The sequence below is a fragment of the Apus apus genome, chromosome 2 (genome assembly GCF_020740795.1).
Source record: "Apus apus isolate bApuApu2 chromosome 2, bApuApu2.pri.cur, whole genome shotgun sequence".
Lineage (NCBI taxonomy): Eukaryota > Metazoa > Chordata > Aves > Apodiformes > Apodidae > Apus > Apus apus.
In genome coordinates this window covers 11,315,659-11,335,327 of record NC_067283.1, presented here as the reverse complement: position 1 = coordinate 11,335,327, position 19,669 = coordinate 11,315,659, and the positions used below count along the sequence as shown (strand labels likewise).

The 19,669-nt window shown below is 41.4% G+C and overlaps 3 protein-coding genes and 1 long non-coding RNA gene across 5 annotated transcripts in view; 2 read left to right on the top strand and 2 right to left on the bottom strand.

The window, feature by feature from the left end:
* Positions 1–1,494, bottom strand: part of WDR37 (WD repeat domain 37) — a 45,738-nt gene extending 44,244 nt beyond the window's left edge. The window contains exon 1 of the mRNA XM_051612799.1: positions 590–1,494. The gene's annotated coding sequence lies outside the window, so the exon portion shown is untranslated. The remainder of the gene's footprint in view (positions 1–589) is intronic.
* LOC127381883 (uncharacterized) lies at positions 47–1,689 on the top strand. The gene is made up of 2 exons (XR_007888817.1): positions 47–295; positions 1,491–1,689. It is a non-coding gene; the product is annotated as an uncharacterized LOC127381883 (long non-coding RNA).
* A 4,791-nt stretch (positions 1,690–6,480) lies between these two features.
* Positions 6,481–12,868, top strand: LOC127381882 (isopentenyl-diphosphate Delta-isomerase 1). 2 transcript variants are annotated; one of them, XM_051612803.1, is made up of 6 exons: positions 6,561–6,634; positions 6,861–7,055; positions 7,431–7,606; positions 8,623–8,715; positions 10,012–10,142; positions 11,235–12,868. In XM_051612803.1, exons 3-6 carry the CDS (start codon positions 7,465–7,467, stop codon positions 11,550–11,552), a joined length of 684 nt encoding a protein of 227 aa, XP_051468763.1. In that variant the 5' UTR covers positions 6,561–6,634; positions 6,861–7,055; positions 7,431–7,464; the 3' UTR covers positions 11,553–12,868. The 2 variants fall into 2 exon arrangements, with proteins under 2 accessions (XP_051468762.1, XP_051468763.1); XM_051612802.1 differs by lacking the exon at positions 6,861–7,055 and having other exon boundaries at positions 6,481–6,634.
* Positions 12,869–14,278: 1,410 nt separating this feature from the next.
* The window catches only part of GTPBP4 (GTP binding protein 4), a 13,703-nt gene continuing 8,312 nt past the window's right edge, over positions 14,279–19,669 (bottom strand). The window contains exons 13-17 of the mRNA XM_051610927.1: positions 19,076–19,176; positions 17,224–17,421; positions 16,218–16,283; positions 14,973–15,113; positions 14,279–14,479 (exon numbers count right to left, since the gene is read on the bottom strand). Coding sequence (XP_051466887.1) covers positions 14,327–14,479; positions 14,973–15,113; positions 16,218–16,283; positions 17,224–17,421; positions 19,076–19,176 — 659 coding nt within the window. The 3' untranslated portion in view covers positions 14,279–14,326. The remainder of the gene's footprint in view (positions 14,480–14,972; positions 15,114–16,217; positions 16,284–17,223; positions 17,422–19,075; positions 19,177–19,669) is intronic.

Here is a 19,669-nt window from a genome sequence, read left to right as displayed (position 1 = left end):
GTCAGGGGCCCTCCCGGCGACATCCGGCGGCGGGCGGAAGCGCGGCGCGGGCCCCGCTGGCCGCCATGGCGACGGGCCGGGGGGCGGGCGGGCTCTCCCGGCGCCAGCCCAGCCTCCCTCCCGCTGGCCGCAGCCTCGACGGCTTCTGCCCGGAGGCTGGGAAGTGCCATCGGAGCCACCGTCGCACGGCTGGTTTGCGGTGAACACCGTCAGCCCCGGTAGATCGGTACCCGAAGTTACCGGTCTGCGGCACAGCTCGCTCTCTAACGGAGACAGCTCTATTTTCGCCTGACAGGTCAGCCACCTGTATTTCTCCCTCCGGGCCCGTGCTAGCAAGCACCTATTTCCATAGCCCGGAAAGGAGTTAGGATTAAGGGAAATGTTAATTCTGCCCTGTAACATAACCGTGAGCATCCGTCCGCGCTTGTGAAGAAACACCTGCTAACGGGCACAGCGGGACGAGCCAAAGGAACGCTGCTTTTGACCTGCCATGTGGTGATAGATATGGACCCACCACATTCACAAAATTGCCAGTACAGCAGCGGGCCTCATCAGACCCTGAAAAACAGGAGCAAACGTCTGCACTTACCCTCGGGTGGTTAGCTTCCAACACTGCATCTCCTAGGTGGGCCGCGAAGATGAACCGAGGGCTGGAGCACCTCTCCCATGAGAACAGGCTGAGAGAGTTGGGGTTGTTCAGCCTGGAGATGAGAAGGCTCCAGGGAGACCTTTATAGCTGCCTTCCAGTACCTGAAGGGGCGTAGTGATGGGATGAGGGGGAATGGATTAACACTGGAAGAGGGGAGATTTAGATTAGACATTAGGAGGAAATTCTTCACTATGAGGGTGGTGGAACAGGGAACCTGCCCAGGAAAGTTGTGGATGCCCCTTCCCTGGAAGTTTTAAAGGCCAGGTTGGATGGGGATTTGAGCAACCTGGTCTACTGGAAGATGTCCCTGTCCACGGCAGGAGGGTGGGAAGTCAATGATCTCTGATGTCCTTTCCAACCCAAACCATTGTGTGATCCTATGATTCTATGAAACAGCTGCACCACCACCACCCTACGCTTCAATGGTTAGCTTCCAGTGCTGCCTCTTCTAGGTGTTAATTTAATGCTGATACTTAAAAAGCTCAGTTGTGTTTCATCCTCATTATTGCCCATGTGAACCACTGTGGACTGACAGGGGAGATTAAACTTTCCTGAAACACCATTGGAATTCCCTATTTTCTAATATAGAATGGCTGGAAAATACCAAATCTGGAAATTTTCTACATCTGCAGACAATATGACAGAAACAGTGAATCAAAGCTAAGTACTACATTCTGCAAGTAGGCTGTTCACTTTGAAGCTTACAGTGCATAATTGAAATGTGATTAATTCCTTTGCTGATTAACACTTAGAAGAAACCTTCACCTAAAATTCTTATTCACTGTAGCAGATTGTAAAGTCAAAAGAGGCCTTTGCCTAATTATTTTCTCTCTTCCTGCAGATTATCTAACTGCCTGAGAAGAGGTCTGTGAAAAGGCCAGAAGAAAATGTGCCACAGAGTGAGGGCTGAAAATGTAACATTTTCTTTTCATGTGCCTCCCAGCTACCAGTATGCCTGCTGTTCTTTCATCTCCTTTTTCCTTTCTACCTCCTTCTGTGCAGTCATGTCTTAATTGCAGCTGTATTAACACAGTCAAAAAGAGTATGGTTTACTGATTTACTACCATTTTTTTAATCAGTGGAGATCATTCTACAAGATAATCAGCCAAACTGCTTGAGAACTTCCCATAATTTTAGACTATTCCCTTCTTCAAAGTCACCAAAGGGAGAAAGGAAGGGAGCAAAATGAGCTAAATGGCTTTAAGGACAGGAAAAGCAGAGGGACAGAGCATGCAAAAGAAGATGGACAAGAGGTAGCACAGACTTGCCTGGGAGGAAGCCTGAACACAACCTGATCAAATGTCACTGTTCGTCACTTTGAATTTTCTTTATAATTGGTGCAGTTACCTTAGCCAAGTTACCCCTCCAGTCTTCAGCTGTACAGTTCCTAACTAAACATTTGTTTAAGCCTTGTTATTGCTACCAAAATTAATTCATCCTAATATAATTCTACTGCACCATAACTGTTTTAGCTCTAAAAAGAAAACGTCCAGCAAGAGCACAAAGATCAACATTTGAGATGTCCCTGGGAAAACACTTGGCAACTTTCCTGTCCTCTGGAGCAGCTCATTTTCTTGCAGCAAGGGGTTATACAAAGGCCACCTCTCTTTTCCTGAAGAAGAAATGCAAAATACTGCAATAAGGAAAGATGGGTGCATAATAAACATTTTCCTTAATAAGGGGTGACTGACCTGAAAATTATCAGGCCATGTATGGATACAGTTGCTTTTCATGAGAAAAGAATATTTGGTTTTGTCATGGCACAGCAAGAATAGCAGGCACTTCATAGTGTATAGGTAGGAACCAGTACAGAACAGAAGGCTGCACCTGCTTTTCACAAACTACCTGTTTTAAAATAAGAGACATAGATAGCAATGCAGGAGCCTAGGGAAACAGGGAACAGTACTAGTTGGCATCTTACCAACAGCTAAGAAGCTTTTTTAATAGGCAGTACAATAAAAAGACTGGCAAAAGTTAGGTTGTTGAAAAGACAAGATACAAGGCTTGGGAACCACCAACAGAACAGAGTAACAGTGGAATCTCCTAAATCAAGATTTTCCAAACCTGTAAACATAGCAAGAAATGGCAGAGGCTCCTGTTCAGAGCTCAAACCAAAAGAAAGGAAAAACAAATCTAGAGGGGAAAAGCATTCAAAGGTTATTTCTCCTTTCACGCAGGAAACCTCCTAATAACTCTTTCCTAAAAGAGTGGTTTCCTGTATCATGAATCATCACCTTATGCTGTTCAAAACCACTTGGAAGCTGTCCATCACAGCACTCTTTCTGTCAGGCTTGAGACAGCAAAATTAAATGCAAATAAAACATCCTTATATATTTAGCATACATTAATTACATTTTTACTACAAAGCCATCTGTCTTCTCTAAGCAAATAAAATAGGCCTTTTAAGAAAAAGTTCAAGTAATCAACACCAGATCAGTTGGGACTGGGAGGTATTTACCTCCCAATTCAGGTAAAACTCAGGCTCTGCACAAAAGCTATGACTCCAGGGCAGGAGCAGATTTCCAAGAAGGATTCTTCAGGGATGTCAAGAACAAGGACAGCTCTATAGCTGAGGAGGGTGAGCTGGAGGTCTTAAATATTAGAAAAAGAAGCAGGAAGCTTAAAAAAGAGGCAGGTTGGATGTGAAGGGTCTTAGGGAAGGGAAACTGCAATTTTCCTTGGCAATGCTAAAAATTGAGGAGAGGCTCATCTCAAGAGTCTATGAGTTCTATGCTGGGGTCAAATTGCAGGTTTTTTGCCATTTACTTCATTCTGTGGATTACCATCTTCTGGCTTAACTTGCTGGAGAATTAAGATATTTTCCTTCACTTCAGTGGGGGTTGCATTTCCCTTTATCTTAGTAGACAGCAACGTTCTGTCAGTGATTTGCAGCTGGTTTGGTTTTCAGGTGAAATAACAGACTTCCCAGTGGTTACAGGAAACTAGTTTTCCTTTGTTAGTAGAGAGTTTGGAAACATTCAGCAGACTTCAATAGATGCACAAATTAAATCATGTCTCAAAGACATGTATACAACACTTCAGACATGCTTCTTTTTTTGCAGGGTGGAGTAAGCATTCTGAGGTTTCAATGAAATGTATACCATTACAAAAAAATTAGGGTATTTTATATTCAACACAAATTGTTTGTTTGAATGTACAGGGCAAGTCTGGAGGGAAGCAAGAGGAATGGTAATAAAATACCTCATCCTGAAAGTGTTCTTGGTTACAGGCTTAGGTCTCTCCCTTGTCTCTTTTGTGAGAAGAGATTATTTTGGCACTCTCATGATTTTGGCTGCCTTTTTACCTCTCATTATCCACTGAGACTTGTCAGACGTGGGCGCTTACAAACATAGCTCCAAGTGAAGCTCTTTGTGTGCCTAAGACAGGAACTATAGTTCTTTCTGACAGTCAGGTTCTAAAGTTCCTGTATCTAAGTTCTCAACAGTTATTACTAGGAAAAAAAAAAGTATCTCTTTTCTTTACCCCATTATCTCTAGGGACTCTTTGCTTCTGTCCCTCTGCTGTGTAGCCTGAACATCACCATGTGCATCTGCTCATTGATGCATGTCATGTGTGTTGCTGTGCCTTACATGGAGTGTCCCATCTTTGGTTTTCCAGATACAAGTTACTATTCTAGCAGGACCTGTTGCAATAGGACAAATGGTGATAGTTTTAAACTAAAAGGGGGTAGATTTAAACTAGATATAAGGACAACATTTTTTACAATGAGGGTGGTGAAACACTGGACCAGGTTGCCCAGAGAGGTGGCAGATGCCCTGGAAACATTCTAGGTCTGGTTGGATAGGGCTTTTAGCAACCTGATCTAGTTGAAGATCTCCCTGCTTACTGCAGGGGGGTTGGATTAGATGACCTGTAAAGGTCCCTTCCAACCCAAACCATTTTATGATTCTTACCTTCACTCTCAGGAAGGCTGGTTGTTAACTCTGTTGTCTTCCCATGTGATGCTGGTCTGTGTGTCCACCTCAGTGGTTACAAGTATTTTTCACAGACTTGTGCAGCCTGTATTAGGTTGCATTAGAAGAATGACAGAATAAAAAACTGATGGATTTTTTTCATCTGGAACAATAAAACTAACAAGTGATCAATACAATGAAGGATGTTCTCAGTAATTCTAAAAGCTCAATCTCCAATTACTGCATTTTCATGCTGAACAATGACTCAGGATAAAAAATAATCTTGGTACATTTTAGTCCTTGCTGACAGTGCATTATTAATACTGTTCTTGTGTTAACATTAAATTCGTGATGTGTTAACGCATAAAACAGTATTAACACTAATATTAAAGTTCCTATGTTGTGTTTTCTATGGTTAAAGGGAGCAGCAGTAGCTGGCATAATCTTTTTACATTTTTTTTACTTTTCACAGTCTGCTGTTTCGAGGGGCTTCAAACCACTTCCTGCCCTTACTGTCCTTTCATCAAGCTCTGCACAGCAAACCCCTGGTAAGAGATGCCCTTTGTAAAATATTAACTGTCAGTTCAAACATTTTCTTCTGTTAATGGTATCTCTCAATGAAAGGCCATCTGTCCTGTTCTCAGGAAAAATCAGAACAAACCAGACTGATATTCCACAACATGAGCTGAGAGGCAATCAGAAAGTGACATCTCCAAGACATGTGAAACATCATGTTCAGGCCTTTTGTGGAATTGAACGATAAATCCAAATCAGTGGACAGACAATAAACAAGCAATACAATTCATGTTCAGAATGTACTCGACTATGGCAGTGTAAAGCTGCTACAGAAGCTGGTGTTGAAATCCCTCTGCCTATCAAGAATTACCCTGTATGAGCAGTTCATCCTGGAAGATTATCTATGCTTTACTCCTATCCAGGAACTGGGTGTTTCTCTCCGTCCTTAAATCTTAATGATTTAGGCAATTTCAGAGCTTGACTAACACAGAAACTCTTTTACAAACTGTAGCTGTCAGTGAATTAAGAAAAGCCAATTGGCCAATATCCCCCACCTCTCAAGACTGTCCCAGGCTGTGATCTGTAAGGCACACACTTAACCTCTTCAATCAAAGGAATGCTCCTCTGGAGCAAAAAATAACACCCAAGATTAAATGTGCTAGAGACTGCCAAAAAGGCCTGTGACTCTACAGCCTCGTGGCTATGGCATCTAATGGAACAAATGCTCCCAGAACTCATCAGATACTCCATCCTTTCACTGTCTGCCACAAACACAGGTGCATTTGTAGGAGCTGGAACTTCTGTGTAGTCCTTTGGTTTCCACGGTAGCAGAACTTAAGTGTTGGAAATACGCAAACCGCCTGACCACCTTTCATCTTGGCAAGCCGCAACAACAGGACGTAGCGAGGCAATTCGCTCCCCAGATGAAGGCCCAGGGGCCCCTCTCCTGGGGTGCGGTGCCTCACCTGGCCCGCACCGCACCCATCCACCTCCAGCCTCGCCCCAGCCCGGCCAACCTGCCCCTCCGCCGTGCGGCTGCGTGCCCCGGCACATCCCCACAACCAACGGGCCTCAGCGGCGACGGGAAGAGCCCCGGAACCGCATCTCCAGCTCGGAAAAGAGCCCAGACCGCGGCTGAGGGGCGGAGGGCGCGGCTGCCCCGCCCGGCACAGGCTGCGGCCGCTCCCCCTGCCAGACATGGCTGCGCCCTGCTGGGCGGGGCCCGCCCTGACCCGCCTTCCCCGCTCCCATTGGCTATCTCGCCGTTATCCCGCCCTCTCATTGGCCAGCGCCGCGCGCCGTGTCACTGCTGGCCCCGCCCCCCGGGCCGCCCGCCCCGCAGTGGGGCGATCGGGCGAGGCGGTGACGTCAGTGTCCCGGGGCGCTGCCATTGGCCGCGCCGGGCACGGGCGATGTGGCGCGTGCTGCGCGGGGCCGTTGCCGGGCGCCGCCGCGGAGCCGCCCTCCCGCCGGGGCCCCGCGGGCAGCGCCTGGAGACCGGCACCGGGCCCTGCGGCCGCACCGCGCCCTGCGGCGGCGAGGCCCCGGCGGAGAGGTGAGGGAGGGCAGCGGAGGGGAAGGGGGTGCCGGAGGGAGCGGGGGGAGCCCGCGGTAGAGGGCAAAGGGAGCGGGGAGGTGACTGGACCGGACCCTTGGCGGGCAGAGGATTGGGCGAGAGGACAGGGCTTGGGGGGTGTTTCGGAAGCGCCTCCGGCTGCGGCCTGGTCGGGGAATCCGTGTTACTTCGTTCTTGGCGATGACGGGGGAAAATCCACCTGCAGGTGCTCCCTGTGAGCGGTGTGTGCAGAGCGTGGACGGGCTGTGGGGTTAGCCAGCCAGAGGTTTGTCCTGGGCGAAACAGGGAGTCACAGAATCACAGAATCTTAGCGGTTGGAAGGGACCTGGAAAGATCATCCAGTCCAACCCCCCTGCCAGAGCAGGGTCACCCAGAGCACATCACACAGGAACGTGTCCAGGTGGGTTTTGAATGTCTCCAGCCAAGGAGACTCCACAACCTCTCTGGGCAGCCTGTTCCAGTGCTCTGGAATTGGATTTCTTAGCTTACCAGCCCATCAAAATGTTACAGGTGGCATGTCTGCCCTGCAGCTGCTGCTGCATGGAACTTCTGGGAAACAAAACAGGAATCTTTCAAGCACCTGTACATCATATTGCAACATTTGGTATTGTGGGTAGGAATTTTCAGAAATCCAAAAGCATGTGAAACCCCCAAAATGTAATTAATGCACAATTTACACCGTGTCAGAAACGTAGCCATTTGATTATTTCTTACACTCTGCTTATAGATCTTATTCTTACTGAATGTTATTCTTACTGAATGACTCTTCTTTTAGTTGGTTTTTCAGGAGAACGTGTGCTACCATCACAATGCCTGAAGTAAACACAGATCACCTGGACGAGCAGCAGGTGCAGCTCTTGGCAGAGATGTGCATCCTTATTGATGAAAATGATCGTAAGATTGGAGCGGATACCAAGAAGAACTGTCACTTGAATGAAAACATTGATAAAGGTACAGCTTGCTTACCTTTTAATGGAACCATGAAGTTGATTTAATACTTTCAGGAATATAGTCACAAGTAAGTTAAAGCCTTAATCTCAGGTGGGTGTTGGTCAAACCAGAGCAAGTACATCCCCATAACCCCTGTACCACAGCATACAATATTTAATTGCAAAAACACTGCAATGTGGAGGAACACACGACTAGGGGCAGCAGCAAAGGAGAGAATTGTGTTGTGAACATAAGGTGTATGTCTTGATAATATTTTTGCATCTCATTTTGATGATAAAATAGTATTATTTTCCTATCATAGATTCTGATTTTGTGTAGCTTTTTCTAAAGAATACCACTTGCTACTTCCCTGAGTTCTTTTCAAGTAGAAGAGCCTTGATTTTTAAGTAGTTCACGTGGAGTTCTACTTCAAATACTGCTAACAGGAAAGGGATTTTTGGTGGTGTTGTCATTCTCATTGACTGTGGGTAATAATTGAGGTTGGTTAGATTAATAAATCTCTCACAGTAGTTTGTGACCTTCTTTTCCATACCCAGGGGAAGCACCTTCCTGAAGAGTGTGGAATATAACAAACTCAGAAGTTGCAGAAAACAGCAATTCTGCCATTTTTGAAGAAGTTTATACTGTAGCAATTCTTGAAGCTTCTTGAAATTCCATAAAGTATTTAGGGCTTTTCAAGTAATTGCTTTTCAATAGTAGATTTATGGATGCTGAGCCCTCCTTAGAGGCTTGCTCACATGTGCCTCTTCAGAATGGTGAACTGACAGAGTTTATTAGTGCCCTTCTGTTGCATTGTAGTTCTTATCATTTTCCTAATTTCATAATGTTTTGCATAAGCTGACAGAGAAACCTTGATAATAACTCTGAGGCATTTTAATTAAATCCTTGCTTTTTAATGTGCATTAATTTTAAATTCAAGTGATCAAAAACAAGGGCATTCTAAGCTCTTGGAACTCTGCTTTCATGTTTTTTTCTCCCCTTAAAGACCTCTCTCTGGATTTTTTTTCTCGTTTTAGGTTTACTGCACCGAGCTTTCAGTGTTTTCCTATTTAATACAGAAAATAAACTGTTGCTGCAGCAGAGGTCAAATGCAAAAATTACATTTCCAGGTTAGTACTGCAGTACATTGTATTTAAAAAAATGCCTTCTTTTAATAGTTATTTTTAAAATGTGCAGTCTGATTTTGCTGTGTAACTCAGTCTGAAGTTTTAGAATTTACTTCTTTGGAGAGGTGAGACTTTTAAGAGTTTCAGGTGTACTTACAGATGAAGTAAGATAATGGGAACACTAAATTATTTTTCTACATACACTTGGAAAATTATTTTTCCCTGACTTATTTATCATGTTTTTGCAAGTGCAGAGTGTGTGTTGTTAACCTCTTCTGCTGCAAGGCCTATTTAGCAGAGTTGAAGCAATTGCTTTGGTAGCTGTGGAGACTATTCTCAGTCCACTGGTAGAGACAAGCAGTTGATGTAGAGTGGAGCCCTACTGCTTGGAAGCAGTTCCCCTGTGTTTTCCTTAGATCTACAGACCAGACCTCCAGCTGTGTATGTCTTAAAAAATGCTTTTTTAGCAACAGAAAAAATGTGACTGTGTGGCCAAAGTGTATGGTGTATAATTTTTGAAGACTCCTGAACTATTACTATGAAATGGAAATGGAGAGGCACAGAAATGACAAGTGGAATGAAAGAAAAATAGCTTACGTGGGACATGTTGGAGGAAGCATAAAGCTGTGTCAGATTTTCAGACGGAAAACAAAGTGTTTCTAACCTGTGGAAGAAAGACCTTTCTTTCCTTCCAAGGGTGTCTAGGGCATTTTTCCCTTGACTACTAACTAATAAAAATGCCCAAGTGTAGTTAACCTGACTCTGTTTTAGATGCTTTTAAGGTAGATTCTTAGGGATAAAAGGTTGGCCAATCACAGTTATTCTACATTACTGATAAGTAATTTTTAATATACTGGAAGCAGAGAGCATAGTCTGTTCTTCAAATACAAGCATAAACTGGCTTGTTTCTTATGCTTATTGAGAGCTGGTCTTGAAGCTCTAGGAGTTATTTTCAATACTCTGTTGCATGGAAACTCTGAAAAGTAATTCTAATTGGTGCTTGCAGGATAAACAAATGCTTTTCAAACTGGCTGTCTAAGCAGATGCTGTCTTGGGTATGAGAATGTGTGTGTTCATGTGGATCACACACTAACCTGCAAAGCAGTACTGGTGCAGACTAATCTTGGTGCAAAATATGGAAAGAAAAATGAGGTGAAAATATCCTGACTCTACAAAACAGAAACAAAACTGTGATGGGTTGAATAATTGTCCTGCCTCTCTGGGATTTTTGTTGTTTTGGCTGGTGTTTTCTTGCAATGGTTTATAGGTCAAAAATGTACTGATACAAACTTCTTGCAGATTGTTTTACCAACACTTGTTGCAGTCATCCTCTAAGCCATCCACTAGAACTGGAAGAAAACAATGCCATTGGTGTTCGGAGAGCAGCACAGAGGCGACTGAAAGCAGAGTTAGGCATTCCCATGGAGCAGGTAAAGGAGGGAAGAAGAAACAATAATTCTTTCCACTGTTTGCCAATTTAGACTAACTGCATCTGGTGGATGGGGTCAGCCTGAAACCTAAAAATGAGTTTTACTTTGGAGATGTAGAGCACTTAGTGATTTTGAGACTTCATCCGTATTCCAGCATTTCAGAACCTGGTATCACTAAATGGTTTTCTAGAATATTCCACTGCTCAAACTAAATATAAGCCAAATAGTAAATCACACGGTAATGAAGAATTGTGTAGCTTCAGGCCTGACAGTGGGAGCCTGTGTGTTTTCCACCTCCTTGCCCAGGGGAAGGCAACCTGCCTCCGGGCTGGTGGCAGAGTGCTGTGCTCATCCTGTAGGACTGCTGCTCCCTGAGGGGCATCGCTGTGACCTGCTGCCAGCATCTCTGTACAAGTCCCTCTATAATGCCTGGTTTTCCCCAGGAAGTAGGGTGGCCTGGACACTTGGCGTTTCCTCCAGAGCAATAATACAGACTGCTTTTCCTTTCTGATGGCAGCTGGGGAGTTGACAGAGTAAGGTGAAGCTGGCTGAAGTATGCTAGTTTGTAAATAATTACATTTGTTTTATGGAACTTGGGAGAAGCAGCATGCTCCTGGGTAACACAATGGTTAGGTTGTCCCCAGAGCTGATCACCTGGTCTGCCATTTGCACAGACTCCTGGTAGGACAGGGTTTTGTGTGGTCAACCAGTATGCAGTTCTGGTCTTGGCTTTAAGTAGATCTTCTGCTTGGGAGGTAAGGGGCTGGTGTAAAGTTTTCATGTTCATCAACACTTCATTAAGTGCGCATTAAGCTCTGGTAAATGCTACTTAAAACTTACTGTGTAGAAGAAATCTGCTCAAAATCTTACAGGGTGACTCTGACCAGAGAAATGCTGTGCAACTCACATCATCACAGTGGAATACAATTTTTTTTTTCATAGTATTTCTTTGTGAAGAACTACACTGCAATTGTACACTTGGGGGCAAAAGAATTTTTAAGGAAAAGGATCATAACTGACGATTCTTCTGTCATGTCTAGCAGTGCAAGTGTTCTGGTCTGGCACCAGTTCTGACAAGTGTTTTGGTTGTAGGTACCTCCAGAGGAAATCTCCTATCTGACACGAATTCACTACAAAGCCAAGTCTGATGGGATCTGGGGGGAACATGAGATCGACTATATCTTATTTGTACAGAAGGATGTAACGCTGAATCCTGACCCTAATGAGATCCAAAGCTACTGCTACGTGACACAGAAAGAACTGAAACAGCTCTTGGACAAAGCCTCCAAGAATGAAGTTAAGATTACTCCATGGTTTAAACTCATTGCAGAAACCTTTCTTTTTAAGTGGTGGGATAACTTATCTAACTTGAACAAATTTGTTGATCATGAAAAAATACACAGAATGTAAATAGCCAGAGCAAAAGATGCTGAAGGCTGGCAGTGGTGTGCTGTCTCATGAACATGATGGTAACTCATAAATTTTGAGTGCAGAAAGGTAATCACTTGGAGCAGGTTTTATAAAACTTTATACAGAGATGGTTGTAAGTAATGTTTTTTCTTCTCTCTTCACCTAGTCTTCCCCCAACCCTGTTCCTCTTGGGCAAGTCAATGTAAAATGGGCGATGGTAACATAAGAAACCCCTGGGTTCATCTTTCTCTCTTACCATGTGTGATATGTGTGCCCAGCTTAGAATTACTTCCTTGCCTAACAACACATATTAGCAGGAGAGTCTGGGTGCTTCAGTAGAGCTGGTACCTTCCCAGCTTCACATGACCATGCCTTCTAAAATAGGGATTACAAAGGAATTGGAGTTCTGCAGTGATATTGAGAAGACTAGTTGCCTGAAGAAAAAAAAATTAATTCAAAGTAATCAGGATGACTTTAATTGCAGAAAGCAAATCTCTATCTTCTGTACTCTATAATTAACCAATCACATAAAAGCTTAAGTAATTGGATTGTCTGTGTGGTCTGAGTTTTACTTTGAAGTGCTGCACTATAGCTTTAGATAATAAACAATGGTGGGTCTGTTAGCATTTTTTTTCCCCACCACCCTTTTCTCATTAGTTGATGACTGAGTACAGAAAATCTCTTAAAAAAAAAAAAAAAAGGAAAAAAAAATAAGGTTAATTGGTTATTGGTTAAATGGTACCTGGGTAATACAGGAAGTAGGCTGTCTTTGGGTATGAAGGGGATCTCATTTTGAATTAAAGATTTTTTGTTTGAGGTATTTGTCCCCAAAAAAAGCCTACTTGTGATTTCAGACAGCAGTTAGAAGACTACCCAGTTAATCTAGGGTTCTTAAGTTAACTCTCCTAGAGGTGTCTTGATGAAATAAGATATTCGTGCCAATCCTCCTTGCATGTAAACCATGGTTATAACTAGTCTGTGTTTGGTTTTAAGGTGGAACTAAATTTTTCCAGTAGTTAAAATGTTTCTCATCCCAGTTGTGACAGCTGCACTGAAGCTTCTAAGCGCTAGCACCTCTAGTGGTTCAACACAGGAAGGTTTTAGAACCAAGTTTGCTCTATGTTGACCTGAATTGACGTATTGTATTAAAGGATAACAGGTGAGGGAAAAGCAATGCAATTTAACAGCTCTCCTGAATTCAATGCAGCCACTATACTGAAGTAATGTATTAAGAGTACTTTTCAAATACTTAAAATGCTTTTAAAATAAAATATTATCTTAAAGATAAGATGATGATTAAAATACCTAACCTAAAATCTTGGACTGTTGTTTTCTTTCCAGACTTTGAGCCACACAGAGAATAATCTCAGTCATTCCTACACTATAAACAACAATATGCCTGTTAACTGTCACAGGAGCAGTACAAAGGGGGGCAGCATTGCATAGATTTCTTTCACAAAGTTTTCTTGTTCAAATAGCCAACTTGGAGCAAGAGCTGACAAAGCATATCCTGAAATACTGTGCGTAAGGAAGCTGAAAGCAAAGTTTTGCTAAACAGTTCTTCAAAATCCCTTTAAAGTTTTGATGTTGAAGTTTTTCTTGACATTGAACTTTGCAGCATTACAATGTTTTTAATACAAAATTTATTACACAAAGTAGATGAGGGAAGCAATATGGGTTTACACATAGTGCTCCAAAATGTTGAAGTGTACTTCTGAACACTCTTCTTACCCTGTTGTATTGAAAAATAGTTCTAAAAAACAAATAATTTAAGATATTTTCCCCTTTCCATTTGTTTTTGTTTGCTTTTAACACAAGTATTTTATTAGGTTCCATTTTAATCTGTGCATTTTAAGGGTGCTGTTCAGGCAATATGTTTATAATGCATAATTTTACTAACCTCTAGATAATCCTACCTTGTTCGTGACTAACTAGGGACATAAAGGGAGTATGTCACATTTGACTATATATTTTGCCTTGAACAGGTACAGGATTTTTGTCTATCAGCTTTTGAACAGAAAATGTCTTTCTAAGCAGAGGATGACAAGAGAATAATTGACTTCAGGACAAAATTTCAGTCTGATCCTATTTTTATATATATCTGAAATACTAATCTGAACTACTAAAAGTTGTAGCTTTCCCAGTCCATACTGGTTTAGGTTACTACAGGTGGCAGGTCAGTACTAAAACTGCCATTATTCCTCCAGCTCCAGTCACCATTTAGCTGGGCGAGCTGGCAGTGTTTGTCCAGTTCATTCAAAATTGGTTCAGTGTGTGCATGCTAACTTTGGGCAGTACTTGTCAGTCTCCTGTGTCTTTCCCACCAATTTCAGCCTTCACTTGCAACATAAACTCATCACTTGCTACACATCATATTAACTTGCACATAGAAAACCAAACCTTACTGATGCAGTACCTTATGAAGCTGTTTTTTTAATTCTGATAGTAGCTTAAATACTTATCTAGATTTAACCTCATTTTAAATCTAGTTTTACATAAAATTTTAAATGCTTTACTGTTACATTAAAGTAAGTAGTAAGAAAACTGAATGAAGCAGTATTTTGTTTTTGTCTATTTAGAAATGGCCTCTGCCACTGGTATCATTACTTAGAACTGCAGAATGAAGGTATCAGAATTTTCCTTCTCTAAGCTTCAAGTATCTTAACCACTAGCACAAACCAGGTACTTTTTAAACACTGTATTACTAAAAAGGAAGACAGGACTAGTAAGTTTTTATAAACTTATTTTTAATTAATTTTAATTCAGAAGACTGCTTATCTTCTCTGTGTTTTACCAGATTTTCTCTTTCCAGCCAGCAGATGTTTTGGCTTCAAGTCAAAGATGTGTCTGTCCGACTCTCCCTTCCTGCCCAGGCGATTCATTTTCTTTTGAGCTTTCTTCGCCATAATCTTTACCTTCTTCACCATCTATTTAAAAACAAACATACAAAGTAACTTCCTCAGTAACTCAGATAACTAGCTTTACCTTTTAAAAAAATCCACTAAGATAGATTATTTTATCAAGGACATTAACAAACACCCAGCATATGCCACCATCTGTAACTAGCACAGTATCACTGCACATTACACTTCCTCCTTAGTGAAACTCTTCAGTAACACTAACAGTATTATCACACTGTCCCTGGAATTCCTGCCTTACTAGAGGTTGAATTTCAGTTTGGAGACCTCTTCCCTAATATTTGCATTTAAGAAAAAAATGTAAAATGTACTTTCTTAATCTGTATTACTACATCTGATTTGTAAGAATGAACTACGTGTTTCTGAAAGACAAGAGTTCGAGTGGACAGAAGATGAAGCTGCAAAGAGAAGAAACATGAACTCTGGACAAACTCAACCAGCCTGGTAGGAACTTGCCCAGAGACTAGTTTAAGGACAATCATGCTGTTAATAAGTAACAAACCTTTTCATCACGAAGACCAGAAACATCTCGAGGGGTGCGAGAGCAGCTGCGGCTGCGGCTGCGAGCCAGGGATGTAGGGGTTTCAGACTCATCACGTTTACGTTTCCTTGTAACGCTACGGGACCTTCTCACATAATGTGCCTGAAATTCAAAACATAATTATAATTATTAGAAACAATCGTTTCAGACATGCTCCATTTCTAATGAGACTAGTAGGGAAAAAAATGTGGACCTCTGTAATACATTATTTTGGTTATTCCATAGTAACACAAAGACCTTGCCAACTGTTGCCCACTGCCAATTCTTTCCTACAGCAATACGCAAATTTTGGTGAATATTGGCATATTCTTTTCACAATTACCAACTCCGGTTTTCTCATTTTTTTCTAAGTAGATTCATAAGTAACGGACAAAAAGACACAGACAATTAATAGATAGCAATACTAAAGCAATTTTGCAACAGCAAAAGCAATGAAGAAACCTATCATGGTTAGTGTCCTGTTTACAGGAGGAAGCCCTAATGAATTTCAGACATGAAGGCTTATCTTACAAGTAATAAATTCTTCCTTGCTGAGATCGCTCCTAAATCAACATGGCATGTCAGCTCTGGGAAGCCTAAATACTTGCTTCAGATGTGTAGTGTCGACATTCCCTGTTTCCTAACTCTTTGTTTAGGGAAAGAATTTGAGGTCTCAAGATGTAAATAGCCATAATGCTCCTGGATTTGCTGTATGAAATTGATTTTTAAAAATGTCTTACAGAATGAAATGTCTAGAGATGGCAAATTTTGCTGCTTTACTTCTAAAGTTGCCAGTTGCCCTCAAAAACTTAAAATTACAACTCAAAGAATTAATGAACTGTAAAAAGATAAGCCTGATATGACATTATTTCTGACCTACTAGTGTCTCATCCAAGAAAGCAGACTTGAAAATTCAAAAATATGTTTAGCCAAACCCTGTTCTTGAATTCTATGCAAATTCTAAGAGTTCTAGTAGAAAGCACTGCATATAAATATATATGGTTCTTTCTAAATTAGTTAATTTTCTCAGCCTACTCAGTATCTTTTGATCACGTCACTCAAAAATTCCAGTATCAACTGGCTCATCTGAGTTTCCTATTTTCAACAGAACCCACCTCTCTCTTGTGCCAACTGTACAACACTTCTCAAATGTGCTCAAATAAATTGGGCATGTCATGAAATTGATCCCTTTTAGATAAACATTGTGTTTAATGAGCAAAAACTTACATCATCTTTATTAGTCATGTCAAGTCCAAGATCAGTCATTTCTTTCTCTAGCACCTTCCGCTGGACCTGTAAAATACAGTTAAGAAAACATGGGTTTTTTCAAAAAAGCAAGGTTCTAGCTTATTTTTTGTCTTAATATACCACTATAAGCCCATTGCATTCACTACATATTTGACACATCCTACAAGCAAATGACAAGTCATAACTTCACATTTAATTTACTACAACTCTTCAACCACAAATCTTTCTTTACAAGACTGCAATATCCCATCATTCCCTAAATGTTTGCCTTTTGAGAGGGAAGGTGGTGACAAAGAGAGGTATTTAAGTTAGAAATGTATCCTTCTCTCCCAAAAGGCCCACACTGGATGCAAAATCAGCTAGATTAATTTTCTAAAAAAGTCTAGCCATTGGTTTACTACTCTGCAGTAGCCCAGTCCTGGACTGGTGATCAGACATTCTGGTATCAGAAAGCCTGAAATCTGGCTTCCAAAAAGAAACACCATCTTTTCCAGCATAAGAAGGGCCCCATAACAAATTTTACATCATTGTGACTTTAAGTAATTATATAATTCTCCTAATCTTATTTTATTTTACTTTAAATACATTTAAAATATTTTTAATTGATTTAAATTTATTTGAATTTAAAACAAAAATAAATAAATAATTTAAAACAAAAAAAAAAATTTAAAATAAATAAACCAAGAATAATAATACACAGGAAACCTATTGGATAAGCTGAACTGTATCCTTTAAACATTTTTCTGAAGTATATATGGAATTCTAGAAAAGACTCGTGTGACACAAAAGGGCTAATATCACTCATTTGGTTTGGCTTCCACAAGGAGTGACCACAACTCCTAGGAGCACAGAATCAATCGAGTAGAAAATGGGAGGGCCAAGCATAAGAAAAAGTGAGCAGTTCTGCTATCCAATACTGTTACATGTGTACACAAAGTTATTATACATTAGCAAGATTTTACTACAGAATGTTTTCTATACTTGCCTTTTTAGCTGTTCTAGGCATTCTTGGACCTCGAGTATCTTTTTCCTTCGACTGCAGGATTTTCAGCTTCTTCTTTTCCCGGATCTGTTTTGCCAACTGTCGGATTTCCATCATTTCTTCATCCTCACTTTCTGGTTCGCTGTCATATTCTCCAGCAGCTTCTCGTAGCTCTTCTTCTTTCTCCAGTTCTTCCAGTTTCTTAAGATTTTGAAGAGATTAAATGAAAATAAAATCCTTGAGTTACAATCCTCAACATTATGTTTGCATGGTCCAGGGCCACAGCAGCACGTAGACCCTTCAAAGGAGGAATTACGTTCCTTGATAATGACCCATCCAGCCACACTTAATACAGCTGGTGACAGAGATCTCTGGGTACCACTGGGGCACACTGCTATGCAGACTCACTTGATCACAGAACCATCATGGTTGGAAAAGACCTCTAAGATCACTGAGTCCAACCATCCACCCAGGAGGGGGAAAAAACCCAACAACCCACAACAACAACACACAATCCACAAAAAACCCACCATGCCTACTAGAGCATACCCTGGAGTGCCACATCTACATGTTCCTTTCATACCTCCAGAGATGGGGACTCCACCACTCCCCTGGCCATTCTAGCACCTGACCACTCTTTTGGTAAAGAAATTCTTATTTATCTAGTCTAAACATCCCCTGGCACAACTTCAGGCCATTTCCTCTAGTCCTGTTGTTAATCAGTACAAGCTCCCTTCATGTAGTTGTAGAGAGCAATGAGGCCTCCCCTCAGCCTCCTCCAAACTAAACAATCCCAAGTCTCTCAGCCTCTCCTTGTAGGACTTGTTCCCTAGACCCTTCATCAGCTTGGTAGCTCTTTGAATTTGCTCCAGCACCTCAATGTCCTTCTTGTAGTGACAGACGTGAACACAGTACTCTAGGTGCAGCCTTGCCAGTGCTGAGTACAAGGGCACCATCACTTCCCTACTCCTGGTGGACATGTTATTTCTGAATCAGGCCAGGACACTACTGGCATTCTTGGCCACCTGGGCACACTGCTGGCTCATGTTTAGCCAGCTGTCAACCAGTATGCCCATGTCTCTTTCTGCTGGGCAGCTTTCCAGCCACTCTTCTCCAAGCCTGCAGCATTGCCTGGGGTTGTTGTGACCATAGCGCAGAACCTGGTACTTGGACTTGTTGAACCTCAGCCCATAGTTTGGTTGCATTTGTGCAACTGCCCCAAAGCTGCTCACTGTGTGAATGCACATGTATCACACTGTGAACTGTGTTAGCTGTGCCAGTTCTGGAAACACTCCGAAAAAAACCTTCTCTGTGTACACTTAGCATGAATCTGAACCACCAGCAACTTGGATCAAACCCACTGGAAAACTGCCAGGCTCTGCAGTCTGCACTCTTTACTTCTTAACAACCAGCAAGAAGTAAGAACAGTGCTCATTACTAAATGAAAATGTTATAAATTGAGAATTCAGTCCATTTTCTTTATCATCGTGCTCCAGTAGACATGAATTTGATGGGTGAATTTCATGTGATTAACAATACATGAAGTTTGATAGCTACATTCCTTCTGGCTGTAGTCAATGAACAGAGAAATGTAACTTCTCCCACAAACCTCATATTTTAAGATGGAAAAGATAAGATCATCATCATCATTCTGAAAAGACAAAGCAATTTTCCATTCTTCTGAAATCTGTTCTTAATCATTCAAAAAACTATCTTTTCCCATGGCAAGTGCAGACAATGTAAAAAAGCTGTTCTTATGATATATTGTTTTCAATCTAAGAATACAGTAATTTACACTAAAAAATGAAGGAATAAAGAGGCAAGAAAAGTGTAAAAAGAATACTGAAAAACTCACTCTCATTATATCCGGATCAATGTAGTCAAGTATATTATGACCTTCCCATATTTCTGGTATCTTATCGTGTTTTTCAGATGAATTCATTAAGTCCCAGTATTCTAGAAAATATAAGAAAAGTTAATAAAGATACAGAAATAATTTCAAAGAATGTTCAATGACAGAAAATAACACTTGTATCAAAATTTACAAAAAAAAAAAAAAATCATATCACTACACGGCAAGAATTTGGTACCATCTCTGACATATTCAAAAATACTTCTGATACCCTTCCTACCACCAAATATTGTTTAATAATTACAAGACCCACTGTCAAACCATGATAAGCAACAGATATCCAGCTGAAACAGAATACATGTGATCTCTCTCGTATTGATACTTTCTTAACAAAGGAGAGCATCAAGAATGAATGAGGTAGCACAACATAAAATGGAAGGGAAAAAGTACTTGAATCATCAGACCAGTCAGTATATGTCTGTGATTATGAATTGGGAAACAACTGAGTGACATTACAAAACAAGGAGAAGTCACTCAAGATCACCAGTTCTGGAACAGAAGGATAGCATGCAATAAAATGTTAGCACTGGTACTTAG